Source organism: Salvelinus namaycush, chromosome 26, assembly GCF_016432855.1.
Source record: "Salvelinus namaycush isolate Seneca chromosome 26, SaNama_1.0, whole genome shotgun sequence".
In the NCBI taxonomy this organism is placed as follows: Eukaryota; Metazoa; Chordata; class Actinopteri; order Salmoniformes; family Salmonidae; genus Salvelinus; species Salvelinus namaycush.
Window position 1 is genome coordinate 38,066,826 of NC_052332.1, and position 15,565 is coordinate 38,082,390.

Below are 15,565 nucleotides of genomic sequence, written 5' to 3' on the forward strand. Positions count from 1 at the left end.
CTCTCTCTTACTCCATCTTAGGTGGATGTAAAGACCGAGGATGTAGGGTCTCCAGGATTTCTCTCTTTATATGTCACTTTATATGTCACTCACTTTCTCTCTCTAACCTGGGAGGTTAACCTGGGAGGTAAGGATGAAGAGGGATCCTCCAGGGTCTTCAGCATCTCTCTCTCTCTCTCTCTCTCTCTTTGTGTAGCTCTCTCTCTTTCACTCATTATCTCTCTCTCTCACTCATTATCTCTCTCTCTAACTCGGGTGGTAAGGATTGTAAAAGGCTTTATCTATCCTCCTCCATCCCCCCACCTTCCCAGGACAGTATGTTAAAAGTGAATGGAAACTACACGCGTGTGTCAGAGTTTGTGATCGTGGGCTTCCCGGGGCTCCATCCATCCTTCAACCAGCTGGTGGCCTGGTTCTTCTTCTTCATCTATGTGACCACGGTGGTGGGGAACATCCTGCTGGTGGTGCTGTTTGCCCTGGAGCGCAGCCTGCAGAAACCCATGTACATCATCATGCTCAGCCTGGCACTGTCAGATATAGGTAAGATACTCAGCCTGGCACTGTCAGATATAGGTAAGATACTCAGCCTGGCTCTGTCAGATATAGGTAAAATACTCAGGCTGGCTCTGTCAGATATAGGTAAAATACTCAGCCTGGCTCTGTCAGATATAGGTAAGATACTCAGGCTGGCACTGTCAGATATAGGTAAGATACTCAGCCTGGCTCTGTCAGATATAGGTAAGATACTCAGCCTGGCACTGTCAGATATAGGTAAGATACTCAGCCTGGCACTGTCAGATATAGGTAAGATACTCAGCCTGGCACTGTCAGATATAGGTAAAATACTCAGGCTGGCTCTGTCAGATATAGGTAAAATACTCAGGCTGGCTCTGTCAGATATAGGTAAAATACTCAGCCTGGCTCTGTCAGATATAGGTAAGATACTCAGCCTGGCACTGTCAGATATAGGTAAGATACTCAGCCTGGCTCTGTCAGATATAGGTAAGATACTCAGCCTGGCACTGTCAGATATAGGTAAGATACTCAGCCTGGATCTGTCAGATATAGGTAAGATACTCAGCCTGGCACTGTCAGATATAGGTAAGATACTCAGCCTGGCACTGTCAGATATAGGTAAAATACTCAGGCTGGCTCTGTCAGATATAGGTAAAATACTCAGGCTGGCTCTGTCAGATATAGGTAAAATACTCAGCCTGGCTCTGTCAGATATAGGTAAGATACTCAGCCTGGCACTGTCAGATATAGGTAAGATACTCAGCCTGGCTCTGTCAGATATAGGTAAGATACTCAGCCTGGCACTGTCAGATATAGGTAAGATACTCAGCCTGGATCTGTCAGATATAGGTAAGATACTCAGCCTGGCTCTGTCAGATATAGGTAAGATACTCAGCCTGGCTCTGTCAGATATAGGTAAGATACTCAGCCTGGCACTGCCAGATATAGGGAAGATACTCATCCTGGCTCTGTCAGATATAGGTAAGATACTCAGCCTGGCACTGTCAGAAATAGGTAAGATACTCAGCCTGGATCTGTCAGATATAGGGAAGAGACAGAAGTCATCATGACAGAAAGGTTATCCAGTTAAAATGTGTGTCTGTAAGGACATGTTACCATGAACTTCCTGTTCAAATGTGTGGCCTGTTCTCCAATCTGCATAGCACCAAAAAAATCACTAATCAATTGATTTATGTTTCTTTAAAAATGTTGATATGTTGTGGTACTTGTTCATATCCCAGGCTTCTGCACGGTGGCCCTTCCCAAAGTGATAGCTCGGTACTGGTGGGACGACGCTGGCATCTCTTTCTATCTGTGTCTGATACAGAAACAATTCATCCACTACTTTGGAACACTCACCTCTCTCATCATGATGACCATGGCTATGGACAAATACCTGGCTATCTGCTTCCCTCTCAGGTAACATAGATCTACCTAAACCTAACCCCAACCTTTACCCTAACTCTCTCATCATGATGACCATGGCTATGGACCGATACCTGGCTATCTGCTACCCTCTCAGGTAACATAGATCTACCTAAACCTAACCCCAACCTTTACCCTAACTCTCTCATCATGATGACCATGGCTATGGACCAATACCTGGCTATCTGCTTCCCTCTCAGGTAACATAGATCTACCTAAACCTAACCCTAAACCTAACCTTTACCCTAACTCTCTCATCATGTTGACCATGGCTATGGATGGATACCTGGCTATCTGCTACCCTCTCAGGTAACATAGATCTACTTAACCCTAACCTTAACTCATAAGAGTCTAAGCCCTGTCTAAGATATATCGAATTGTTTTCAGAAGGTCATACCAAGGATCATTATACTCTTTGATTTTTAATTTTAAGACCCCTTGACACATCGTAATATTATTTTTTTATGTGATGAAAAAATAGTTTTGGCCTTACTGTTATTAGCCCATACAAACGCACTGAATAACAGATTCACTGATTGGAACAACAGAAAGTCCTTACAGTTATTAGCCCATACAAACACAATGAATAACAGATTCACTACATGGAACAACAAAGAGTCCCCCCCACAAAAAGTGTCATAGAGATTTAAGAAAGATCCGGCAACATTTTTATATATATTTTTTGACATGTATTTAACCCCTTATTTTTGTCACTATAAAACGTTTCCATATATAATTCCATACATTTCATTTGACTGGTACCAGGGGGCCTTCAGACAAGTCTTGTGAGGCCTGTGGGTGTCCTCGAGATAACAACTGACATGTACATGTTCCTGAGAGTCTCACCTTTACACAGATTAGTGTGTAGCTCAAACTGTTCACCCCCTAAAAACAGAAGTTGGCAGATCAGCTGTACCGTCTTCAAGACTAGTCCCAAGACGGAGAACACCATCTTGTTCATGAGAGGCTCATCATTCAAATCAAATCAAATTTTATTTGTCACATGCGCCGAATACAACAGGTTTCACCTTACAGTGAAATTATTACTTACAAGCCCTTAATCAACAATGCAGTTAGAAAAATAATAATTGAACCTCAAAAATATAAGAACAAGAAATAAAAGTAACAAATAATTAAAGAGCAGCAGTAAATAACAATAGCAAAGCTATATACAGGGGGTACCAGTTCAGAGTCAATGTGCGGTGGTACCGGTTAGTCGAGATAATTGAGGTAATATGTACATGTACGTTGAGTTATTAAAGTGACTATGCATAGATAATAACAGAGAGTAGCAGCAGTGTAAAAGGTGGGGGAGGGAGTCCAAATAGTCTGGGTAGCCATTTGATTTGATGTTCAAGAGTCTTATGGCTTGGGGGTTGAAGCTGTTTTGAAGCCTCTTGGACCTAGAGTGTCTGGAGTCTTTGACAATATTTAGGGCCTTCCTCTGACACCGCCTGGTATAGAGGTCCTGGATGGCAGGAAGCTTGGATCCAGTGATGTACTGGGCCGTACACACTACCCTCTCTAGCACCTTACGGTGGATGCCGAGCAGTTGCCATACCAGGAGGTGAAGCAACCAGTCAGGATGCTGTCGATGGTGCAGCTGTAGAACTTTTTGAGGATCTGGGGACCCATGCCAAATCTTTTCAGTCTCCTGAAGGGGCGTTCCCTCTTCACGACTGTCTTGGTGTGTTTGGACCATGATAGTTCGTTGGTGATGTGGACACAAAGGAACTTGAAACTCTCGACCCGCTCTACTACAGCCCCGTCGATGTTAATGGGGGCCTGTTCATCCCTCCTTTTTCTGTAGTCCACGATCCGCTCCTTTGTCTTGCTCACATTGAGGGAGAGGTTGTTGTCTTGGCACGACACGACCAGGGCTCTGACCTCTTCCAAATAGGCTGTCTCATCGTTGTCGGTGATCCGACCTACCACTGTTAGACCTACCAATGTGGATCTGTTGGGGCAGTATGCGAATTGGAGTGGGTCTAGGGTTTCTTTGATGATGGTGTTTATGTGAATCATGACCAGCCTTTCAAAGCACTTCATTGCTATCGACGTGAGTGCTACGGGGTGGTAGTCATTTAGGCTTGTTACATTTGCTTTCTTGATCACAGGGACTACAGTGGTCTGCTTGAAACATGTAGGTATTGCAGACTCGGTCAGGGAGAGGTTGAAAATGTCAGTGAAGACACTCGCCAGTTGGTCCGCGCATGCTCTGAGTACACGTCCTGGTAATTCGTCTGGCCTTATAAATGTTGACCTATTTAAAGGTCTTGCTCACTGTCACGACTTCCGCCGAAGTCGGCCCCTCTCCTTGTTCGAGCGGTGTTCGGCGGTCGACGTCACCGATCTTCTAGCCATCACTGATCCATTTTTCATTATCCATTGGTTTTGTCTTCCATCACACCTGGTTCCAATCCCATCAATTACATGTTGTGTATTTAACCCTCTGTTTCCCCTCATGTCCTTGTCGGTGATTGTTTGATTGTATGTTTGTGCAAGTTATGTGTTGGTGCGCGACGGGTTTTGTACCCACTTTGATTATTTTATATATTTTGGTTTTTGGAGTTTTGTTAACTTTTATTAAACGACTCCGTTTATACCAAGTTCGTTCTCCTGCGCCTGACTTCCCTGCCACCAACACGCACCCATTACACTCACATCGGCTATGTAGAGCGTGCACAAAAAGCTTATTTCTCTCAGATTGTGTGCACAAATTTGTTTATATCCCGATTGGTGAGCATTTCTTCTTTGCCAAGATAATCCATCCACCTGACAGGTGTGGCATATCAGGAAGCAGATTGATTGATTAACACATTTTTAAACAGCATGATCATTACACAGGTGCACATTGTGCTGGGGACAATATAAGGCCACTCTATGATGTGCAGCTTTGTCACACAGCACAATGCCACAGATGTCTCAAGTTTTGAAGGAGTGTGCAATTGGCATGCTTACTGCAGGAATTTCCACCAGAGCTGTTGCCAGAGAATTGATTGTTCATTTCTCTACCACAAGGCACCTCCAAAGTTGTTTTTAGAGAATTTGGCAATATGTCTAACCGTCCTCACAAACGCAGACCAGGTGTAACCACGCCAACCCAGGACCTCCACATCCAGCTTCTTCACTTGCGGGATTGTCTGAGACCAGACACTCAGACAACTGATGAAATTGAGTATTTCTGTCTGTAATAAACATATTCTGATTGATTGGGCCTGCCTCCCCTGTGGGTTGACCTGGCTCCCATGTGGGTGGGCCTATGCCCTCCTATGCCCACCCGTGGCTGCGCCCCTGCCCAGTCGCGTGAAAAGCATAGATTAGGGCCAAATTAATTTATTTCAATTGACTCATTTCCTTCTATGAACTGTAACATTTTTTAAATTGTTGCATTTTGCATTTAAATTCTTGATCAGTATACTGTAGATATATCTACCTGTAACTACCGGTATTTCCCTCTCACGTGTTCAAAGAGAACAACCAACCTTTTACAGAAGGCAACTCAAACATAACTCTCTGTCTCTTTCTCTCTTTCTCACCCCCTATCCCACCCATCTCTCCCCCTTCTCCCCCCTCTTCCACCCCTCTCTCCCCCCTCACACCTTTCCCCTTCCCCTCCCTCCCTCCATCCCTCTCTCCCTCCCTCTCTACCAGGTACACTGAGCTGATGACCAACAGGACCATGTCTCTCCTAACAGCCCTGTCCTGGGTGTCAGCCATGATATCTCCAGCCATCACCACCATCCAGTCATCCCAGATGCCTTTCTGTGGGCCCAACCGCATCATCCACTGCTACTGCGACACCACATCTCTCAACCAGTCAATGCTCACATCCCAATTTGCTCCCTATTCACTTTAAAATGCACTAGTTTTGACTCCTAGTGACTTTACTGTTATACTTGATGTATATACACTATATGTATTTTTTTAAATGATCAAATAAATTCAGTAAATCAACCAAACAACCTCTCACTCACTCAACAGGCTGTCGTGTGCTGACATCTCGTCCCAGAGCAGAGTATCCTTCTCACTAGCCATGTTCGTCCTCCTCCTCCCCTTCAGCTTCATCGTCTTCTCCTACGTCAACATCATCGTCACCGTGATGCGCATGGCTAACACACAGGTCAGAATTCTGGAGGTGTGGAGTGTGGGGGTGGGGTGTGCAGGGGGGCTGGGTGGGAGGAGGGGTGGGGGTGCAGGGTGCAGTGTGGGAGTAGGGGTGGGGAGTGCAGGGGGGCTGGGTGGGAGGAGGGGTGGGGGGTGCAGGGGGGCTGGGTGGGAGGAGGGGTAAGGGGTGGTGGGTGTGTGACCCCACCACTAAATGTTTATGAGCATGGCCTTATTTCTATTACGACCTCAACGTAACATCAATAGGTTTAGGCTACTACACATGATACTCAAATGTTTCCTATACCCAACATGAGGTTGCTACAACATGGCCTATGAATGAAAGTTTACACAGGTCGAGAGAAAAATTGGAGTAATCAAGCTGACAGTAACATTCAATACTACCTTGAACACTCTTGCCTGCGTCTAGTTGATTTAGGGTGTAATCATTAGTCCAACAGTTGTAAACGAGAGTTTCTAATGGACAAATTCAGGTATGTTTATCCCCATTTCATTCCGTTTGCTTCCGTTTAATAAATGTTTTTCAACAGAATCGATGTAATGAGTCATCCCTGATCACACGCAAACACAGTTCACTTTCATAGCAGCCACATACAAACAGCATGATCACTTTGCTCGTCTGCTACACACCTACACATCATTGTCACCATATTAGCTAATGTCATAGTCAACATAGCTACTAGATTTCACACATTGGTAAACCCGCTACAATCATGCACTACAGTGTACAGTCAGCAAGCAGTTTAGCAGTTACATCGATGGGCCCCGGTGGCAATAAATGAATAAAACAAAAAGGTTACAATGACTTGGAAGAGTTCCAGTGTTTGATTGCCATAGCCAGCTAGCTAACATAGCATCTCTCTTTGTTTGAGCCGGGTGTTTGAGTAGGTTAAACTAGCTAGCTGCATTCGCTAGCAAAGTAAGTGAACCCAATGAGAACATTTATCCGTCTCTCCCCTCTCTAACCCAGGGCAGGCTGAAGACCTTCTCTACCTGTGCTACTCAGGGCTGTATCATCCTTATTTACTACATCCCCCGCTTCACAGTTTATGCTACACCCTACATCCCCAACCTGACCATGACCCCTGACCTCCGCATCGGCCTCACCATTCTTTACAGGTAGGTAGACCACAGGTTAGAGAGGTGGGCTGGGAACCCAAAGGTTGCTAGTTCAAGTCATGGGCCGGGCGATGCAAAAGTGTGGAATGATCTGGCTAATTTTGTCAGATCATTACCACCACTGCTGTTGTGCCCTTGAGAAATGCACTTATTCCAAAAACAGCTATCCATCTAGGGGCTCCCCGGTCTGAACTAAAACACTCCTGTCGATCTCTCCCCCTCCCCTCCCCTCCTGTCTGTTTCTCCCCCTTCCCTTCATTCCTGTCCCCCTCTCCCTCCCCTCCCTGTCTCCCCTCCCATCCTGTCCCTTTCTCGCCCTCTCCCTTCTCCCCCCTGCCATCCAGAGTCGGTGGAAGACCTTCTCCACCTGTAGTTCCCAGCTGTGTATCATCTCTCTGTACTACGTCCCACGGTGCTGTGTCTATACCAGCAGCATCCTCAACTTCTCCATCAGCCAGGATTTTTTTTTTTGCCTAACCCTTCTCTAAATTGCAGGTAGCTTACAGATTAGAGAAGCGAGCCAGCAACCAGAAGGTAGCTGCCCATTGCTCCAGCCTCTCCGTGTGTGTGTGTGTGTGTGTGTGTGTGTGTGTGTGTGTGTGTGTGTGTGTGTGTGTGTGTGTGTGTGTGTGTGTGTGTGTGTGTGTGTGTGTTAATAATGTATTCTTCTTATTCTACAGTCTGCTGCCGCCCCTCCTCAACCCCTTCATCTACTGCCTCCGTACCAAGGAGATCAAGGCTTCCCTGGCCAAGTGGGCCTACAGAGGGCAGTCCAACGCACATCACAAACCCTCCATCCACCCCATAGCCTGCTGACAGGCACTCAGGCAGCCTGCCGCTAATCAAATCACACAGGAGGCGTTATGACTGCACTCTCACCTGTTCTCTCACCTATGAAGGAAGCCATTGGCCGAAACGTCATCTGGTCATGCAGGTGTTGAGCCCCAGACCTGATATGTTTTTTACATTTCATTATTCAATATGGTAAACAATAAACTTTCACACTTGTTTTTGCTGTCTGGTAGTTTTGTTCCCATATACTGAATGTGCTGATTCAGACAGCAACAATCATATCTTCATTTGAAATGGCACATCACTCAAATAAGACTGATTGTCATGACGTTGCCCTATTTGGGTACAGCAAGCCCCATCCCCCTCTCCCTGCCTCTCCATGCCCCCTACAACTACGCTGCTGTGGTCAGAGAGAGGTCGTAAATTCCTGAGGAGAAGACCCTGCCACATGGCCACACAGTATAAGAGACAGAGAAAATCTTCATAGAGGACAAAGGAAATCCTTCCACCTCACAGAACTTGAGGTACGAACAAATGTCATGTTCCGGAGAAAGTGTAAAAGTTCGGTGAAGAATCCAGCTACGAACTGGTCCGTTTGTTACAACTTGGGGAAGCTCATGGGAGACGCTGTGGCTACATTACCATAATGCTGTTTATATAATAGCCTCAGATATGAAGTTTACATCTAACTGTTGTATAAGATGAATGAGTGAGTATGATACTGTTTGTAAAATTGTGTAATATGATTTTGGACTGTTTAATGAAGGAAAATCCAATTCCCTTTTGATTTGAACTAAATCAGAGGACCGCCCCTGAGCCCAGTTAGGGTCAGGCATCCTGGGACAGCCCCTTTTCTGCAATTCCGAATAAAACCCAACTTTGAGAAATTATCACCAGACCATGTTTTTTCAATTCCATTAGGAGGGGACGAAGGTTGCAGACCATTGCTGAATCTTTTAACCATACCACGTGGTTAAACTCTTAGACTATCGATACTGACAGAATAAGAACAAGTCTTTGATATTAATTACTAGTCTGCAGCTAGGAATTCGGTATCACTGAACGCGAAGAACGACAGCCGCCAAAACATCCATTCTACAACAACACGAATGAATGTCACTCTGAACTATCCACTCTAACCACGACAGAGAGACAGAGAGAGAGGAAGGAAACTCTCCAACAGAAACTAACTTTTCAACAGCGATCAAGACGACACACTGAGCGTAAATATATTTTTGATTGCAATTGTTCCCGAATGAGTGAGCGTTCATGTGCAAAGGATTAGCATTTCAATTGTTATAATTATTAACTCTGTAGTGACTTCTCAGTCGACCCCCACTTCCCTTTGGTCTAACAAGCCGCCATGCCGGTTTAGCCCACTAGGGCACATTCTCCTATCATTTCTTGTAACCATATTTACTTTGTTTGTTTGTTTATGCATTTCTGTGAATTACTTAGTTAGTAATAAATAAATGATTTAAGACAATTGATGTATGGATGACTCATAGTGAAGACTGTGTTCGTGCAGTTAACCAACAATTTACGACGTTTGGAATGAGACTAACGTGAGTTAAAATAAATAATTCATTAATCAGAAGACTATTGATCAGATATGAAAATATCTGAAAGGCTATATTGGGAAATTATAACTTTGTAATCTGAATATTTTCCTTGGTGCCCCGACTTCCTAGTTAATTACAGTTATATGATTATTCAGTTTAATCGCGAAATACTAATTACAGGAATCTTTGATAAAAACTAAGTCTTCAATTTAATGATAGTAAAGACACGACACTGATGTTATCAAATCACATATGATACGTTTTCCTACCTGCAGTATAACCCTTAACGGGGCAATCCAGAATTAGTGCATTCTTTTTTTTTCACTTTAAAATGAATTACATATTAGCCATTGATTCTTGAAGAATATAATTTATAAATGCCTCATGAGCTTAGTTCAACGGCCGTGCCCCATCAGAACGGCCGTACCCCATCAGAACGGCCGTACCCCATCAGAACGGCCGTGCCCCATCAGAACTGCCGTGCCCCATCAGAATCCAAAATAAAAGCTTGTTTTACTCCACATGTGTAAACAAAGTCAATGTAAAAAAAAAACTTTATAGTTTCAAAACATGGCTAAAACTAGACTTTTGATCTCATGGATTGCTGTGAATTTGACAGACAAGCAGCTCATTGGCAAGTAAGTTACTGTATATCATATTGCAGGTAACCTACTGTCATCTGCTTTATCAAAGCAAGTACTGTGTAATGGCCGGTGTTGGGAGTAACCAGTAATGTGTCATAGTAATACATTACTTTTATGCTTCATTCTATAGCTAGAGGACTCCTGATATCTCCAGGAGTGATACTTATAATTTTTGTCTTTATCTGTTGTCTAGTACTGTCTTATTTCTAGCTAGGGCCATCTACATTAAGTGCTGCCTGTCTTGGTGTGTAAACTGCTGATTGCTCATAACTTGCAGATAGTTGTTGACACATCAATCATGATTAAGGGGCAAGTTCAATTTGTGACTTGTTTCGCCGAGTTGTTCTGTAGAGTATCTTATCTAGTTATTTTCTGATTATCAAATTTTTGCTCCTATTTGTAGCTCTGGCAACTATGTGAGTGTTTTCTATACCTGTTGGTTCCTCTCCCTGTTGGCTTTACAGACGTGCCCCACCCCCTGGCTGCAACCCTTCTAATTTAGTGTACCCTGCACACACAACCCATGTGAAATTCTGGGTCTCTGGTAACTTTTGGAACTGCCGATCTGCAGTCAAGAACGCTGAGTTCAACTCAGCCTATGCTGCCCTTCAGTCCCTTGACTTTTTGTCCCTGAGGGAGACATGGATCACCCCAGACAACACTGCTACTCCAGCTGCTCTCATCATCTGACTAGGTTTTTTCTCATAGTCCGAGAGCATCTGGTTGACAGTGGTGGCACAGGGCTACTCATTATTCATATCTGGAGATTTTCTGTATCCTCCATCCCTCACCTGTCCATTTCCTCATTTCAATTCCATGCTGTCACTGTCACTTGTCCGCTCAAGCTTATTATTGTTGTCATCTATCGCCCACTAGGTGCCCTTGGAGAGTTCCTCAATGAGCTGAAGGGTTATATTAGGAAATGTATAACTTTGTAATCTGAAGATTTTCCTTGGTGCCCCGACTTCCTAGTTAATTAAATGTACATGATTAGTTTAATCACGTAATAATAACAAGCTACGGGAAGCGCCTCCGGTCGTGTGTCGATAGCGTCAGAGCAATGAGTTATAAAATCCAGATTTAGTCCGTTAGGCCAAACGGTACTATTTCTGTCGGTCAATCTTAATTTCTAGAGCAAGGGCATAGAGCCAGTCTTAAATAACATCCAAATTGATTGATTTTCCACAATGAGACAATTTAAACTTTCCACATTAACCTAGATGAGGCAACGCTCTCAGGTTAATTTAAAGTTTAATTCCCAAATGGCTATACAGGTTTGATTTATCATTACAATGGATCAAACAGTAAAATCTGCTTTTTCAAAGCACATTCAGTAAAACCCTCTCCAAAATCAATCATCGGGCTCAGGCTTCGGAAAGGTTCTCTCCCGTCCAGCCCTGATGTCTTGCCATCCGAGATTGGCATTGGTCCAATACTGCAGTACACAGCTGAAGCATGAGCCGGTAACGGTAGACATAAACTGACAGAAGGCGAGAACCGGGAAACAAATGACAAATGCAGAAAAGGGAAAAATTCTGCTAGCTATGGAGCTGCGTTTGAAAACAGAACAATTAAATGTAATTGCAAAAACTTATGTCGATGAACGAGCACAAACTCTTCAACAAAATCGTCTTCTCAGGAACAAAATCACTTCTACAGGAACAACAACATTTAGCCAAACATAATTTGATGACGTCCATGCCAAACTAGATAAATCTGACGAGTTATCTACAAACAGGAGCGCTCAACTTGATAACATGCATGCAGCTTTGTTGAACGTTACTCAAAGTAACAAGGTTCTACTGAAAATGCTGCAGACCAAAGACGATCAGTTAATGAACACAATGACTAAGTTGGATGACAGATCAGCAGAACTCATTGAAGTCACTGACCAAATGAATGATGAGAGAACTCAGGTGATGAAGATGGAAATATTGATTTCTAAGCAAGTGGAGGAAATCTCATCACAGAATCTCTCTCTCCGTACTCAAGACCTCTATCTGCAAACCATGACAGATAAGTTTGAGACCGAAAGGAGCAAGTGCGACACTCACGTGTCCCAAATCAGTACTCTAAGGGCTCAAGTGGACTCTGCAATGCAGCAGAATACCACCCTTAGGTACCATCTGGAAGAAGTCCAGAATGGTCATGCTCTACAATGTGACTATCCATCCAAGCAACCGGAGCCCGGTACTCAAAAGAGTAAAGACGATAGGTTTCAGACTTTGCCTCCCTCATGTGTCCCTCAGTCTTCTCCTCTTGGCCATTCGGCACTGTGTGATATGGTGCCTCTTCGGCCCCAATTTCCCCACAGGATAAAGCCAACCCTCTCCGTCCGTTTGGCGCGGAATACCTTGACAAACTCGTCAAGAATTTCCCCACCTTTGCCCCTGTTCCAGGACAGCCAAACGATACTGAGACGTTCCTAGCTGACATAGAGGACGCATTGGATGGCTACCGGAATGCTATGGGATCTGACAGGGTTTACCTGTTGAAGCGAATGTCTTATAGACACGTGACGAGGTTCATTCATCTACAACAACAACACGTGCTAGATGACTACGCTAAACTTGCCACAGCTTTGAAATTAGAATTCAGTGATTCTGCGACTCGCAAACACGATAGCTCACTGGCTAACACTGTCAAACAAGCTCGGAACAAACACCCACAAGCTTACTATCATAGGCTTAGTTCAGCTTACTTTGGCTTACTCACTGAAACAGGAATGGAAGAGCTGTTACCATTCAAACAAATGTTTCTGTCGAACATGTATCCCACCTTCATTACCTACTTACTGCAGCCCACGTTGGCTTGAGCAATCTTACAACTCAGAGAGCTTGCAAGCACAGCTTTTGAGGCATCAGAAGTTCACAACGCTAAGAGCCCTGACCACTCGGTTTTGAAGTTTGATCAGGAGCACTCACTCCAGTTAGAGGGTGCATTATCAGGTATTGGAGCGTTGAGCGATGACGCACAACAACGGTTTCTACCACAAAACCACGATTCCAATAACCTCCGCAGTCAAAATAACTGTAAAGTACGTCGCCATCGAAACGACTACCACTACAATCAACCTGTTCTCTACGTTCCTGCATCCAACCCATACAAAGTGTCAGATCACAAGGTTAACAAAGGGTTAAAGGCGATCAAACGTAGACAAATGTTCTCCAGAAGTTCCACTAGGTGAAGAACTAAAGGACTAGATGGGGAAGGACTAGACGAGGAATTACCGGACACCAGGTCCGCAGGAATTAATACCCATAGCAAGGACGTTAAAATTCACTCTCACTCGAGACTCTATCCAGGGCCCGCTTGATCAAGAAACAAGCCCACAGGCTTTGTCTATAGACTCATACACAAAGGTTGCGAAGAAAAAGGTCAAAAGCTTCAGTAAAGCCAAGCCCACTCAAAATACGATTATTCGATCAACTTCCCCCTTGAACAGAAATGGCACATCACGTGGTTGCGAACAAACACTCCACTTTGTGGGGAACATGTCCACTAAACACAAATCTAAACGCCCATACCTGGAAACAGTCCTGCTTAAAACTTCATAGGGATAGGGGGCAGTGTTTCCACTTTGAACAAATTGCGTGCCCAAACGAAATTTCCTCCTACTCTGTCCCAGAAGGTAATACATGCATATTATTATTACTATTTTATAGAAAACACTCAGAAGTTTCTAAAACTGTTTGAATTATTTCTGTAAGTATAACAGAACTCATTTGGCAGACAAAAACCTGAGAAGAGGTCAAAACAGGAAATGAGAAGTCGATTTTCAAAACAGTGTCAAATGGTACCCCTTGTAGATATGACCAAACAAACACTGCCTAGGGCACCGGACTGAAAGGCAGCTCCGGACAGAGAGACAGCTCTGCCCCTGGACTGAGGGGCAGTTCTGGACAAATAGCCGCTCTGGGCTGAGGGACAGCTCATGACTGGCTGACGGCTCTGGACGCTCATGGCTGGCTGACTGCTCTGGACGCTCATGGCTGGCTGACGGCTCTGGACGCTCATGGCTGGCTGACGGCTCTGGACGCTCATGGCTGGCTGACGGCTCTGGACGCTCATGGCTGGCTGACGGCTCTGGACGCTCATGGCTGGCTGACGGCTCTGGACGCTCATGGCTGGCTGACGGTTCTGGACGCTCATGGCTGACTGACGGCTCTGGACGCTCATGGCTCACTGACGGCTCTGGCAGATCCTGTCTGGTTGGCGGCTCTGGCAGATCCTGTCTGGTTGGCGGCTCTGGCAGATCCTGTCTGGTTGGCGGCCCTGGCAGATCCTGTTTGGTTGGCGGCTCTGGCAGATCCTGTCTGGTTGGCGGCTCTGGCAGATCCTGTCTGACGAATGGCTCTAGCGGCTCCTGACTGACTAACGGCTCTGACGGCTCGGGACAGACGGGCGGCTCTAATGGCTCGGGACAGACGGATGGCTCAGACGGCGCTGGGGAGACGGATGGCTCAGATGGCGCTGGGGAGACGGAGGGCTCAGATGGCGCTGGGGAGACGGAGGGCTCAGATGGCGCTGAGGAGACGGATGGCTCAGATGGCGCTGCGGAGACGGATGGCTCAGATGGCGCTGCGGAGACGGATGGCTCAGACTGATCCTGTCTGGCGGAAGGCTCTGTAGGCTCATGGCAGACGGGCAGTTCATGCGGCGCTTGGCAGACGGACAGTTCAGGCGCCGTTGGGCAGACGGCAGACTCTGGCCGGCTGAGACGTACTGTAGACCTGGTGCGTGGTGCCGGAACTGGAGGCACCGGACTGGAGACACGCACTTCAAGCCTAGTGCGGGGAGCAGGGACAGGGCACACTGGACTCTCAAAACGTACTATTTGCCTGGTGCGTGGTACCGGCACTGGTGGCACCGGGCTGAGGGCACGCACATCAGGACGAGTACGGGGAGAAGGAACAGTGTGTACAGGGCTCTGGAGACGCACAGGTGGCTTAGTGCGTGGTGCCCGAACTGGAGGCACTGGGCTGGAGACACGCACCATAGGGAGAGTGCGTGGAGGAGGAACAGGGCTCTGGAGACGCACTGGAAGCCTGGTGCGTAGTGTAGGCACTGGTGGTACTGGGCTGGGGCGGGGAGGTAGTGCCGGAAATACCGGACCGTGCAAGCGTACTGGCTCCCTTGAGCATTGAGCCTGCCCAACCTTACCTGGTTGAATGCTCCCCGTCGCCGGACCAGTGCGGGGAGGTGGAATAACCCGCACCGGGCTATGTAGGCGAACCGGGGACACCATGCGTAAGGCTGGTGCCATGTAAGCCGGCCCGAGGAGACGTACTGGTGGCCAGATATGAAGGGCCAGCTTCATGACATTTGGCTCAATGCCCAATCTAGCCCTACCAGTGCGGGGAGGTGGAATAACCCGCA

General features: G+C 46.0%; 1 protein-coding gene across 1 annotated transcript; it reads left to right on the forward strand.

The window, feature by feature from the left end:
* Window positions 1-317: 317 nt before the first annotated feature.
* LOC120021149 (olfactory receptor 1-like) lies at window positions 318-8,004 on the forward strand. Its single transcript, XM_038964788.1, has 6 exons — window positions 318-540; window positions 1,758-1,935; window positions 5,596-5,760; window positions 5,926-6,064; window positions 7,040-7,188; window positions 7,869-8,004. The coding sequence occupies exons 1-6, from the start codon at window positions 318-320 to the stop codon at window positions 8,002-8,004; spliced, it is 990 nt and encodes a 329-aa protein (XP_038820716.1).
* Window positions 8,005-15,565: the final 7,561 nt, after the last annotated feature.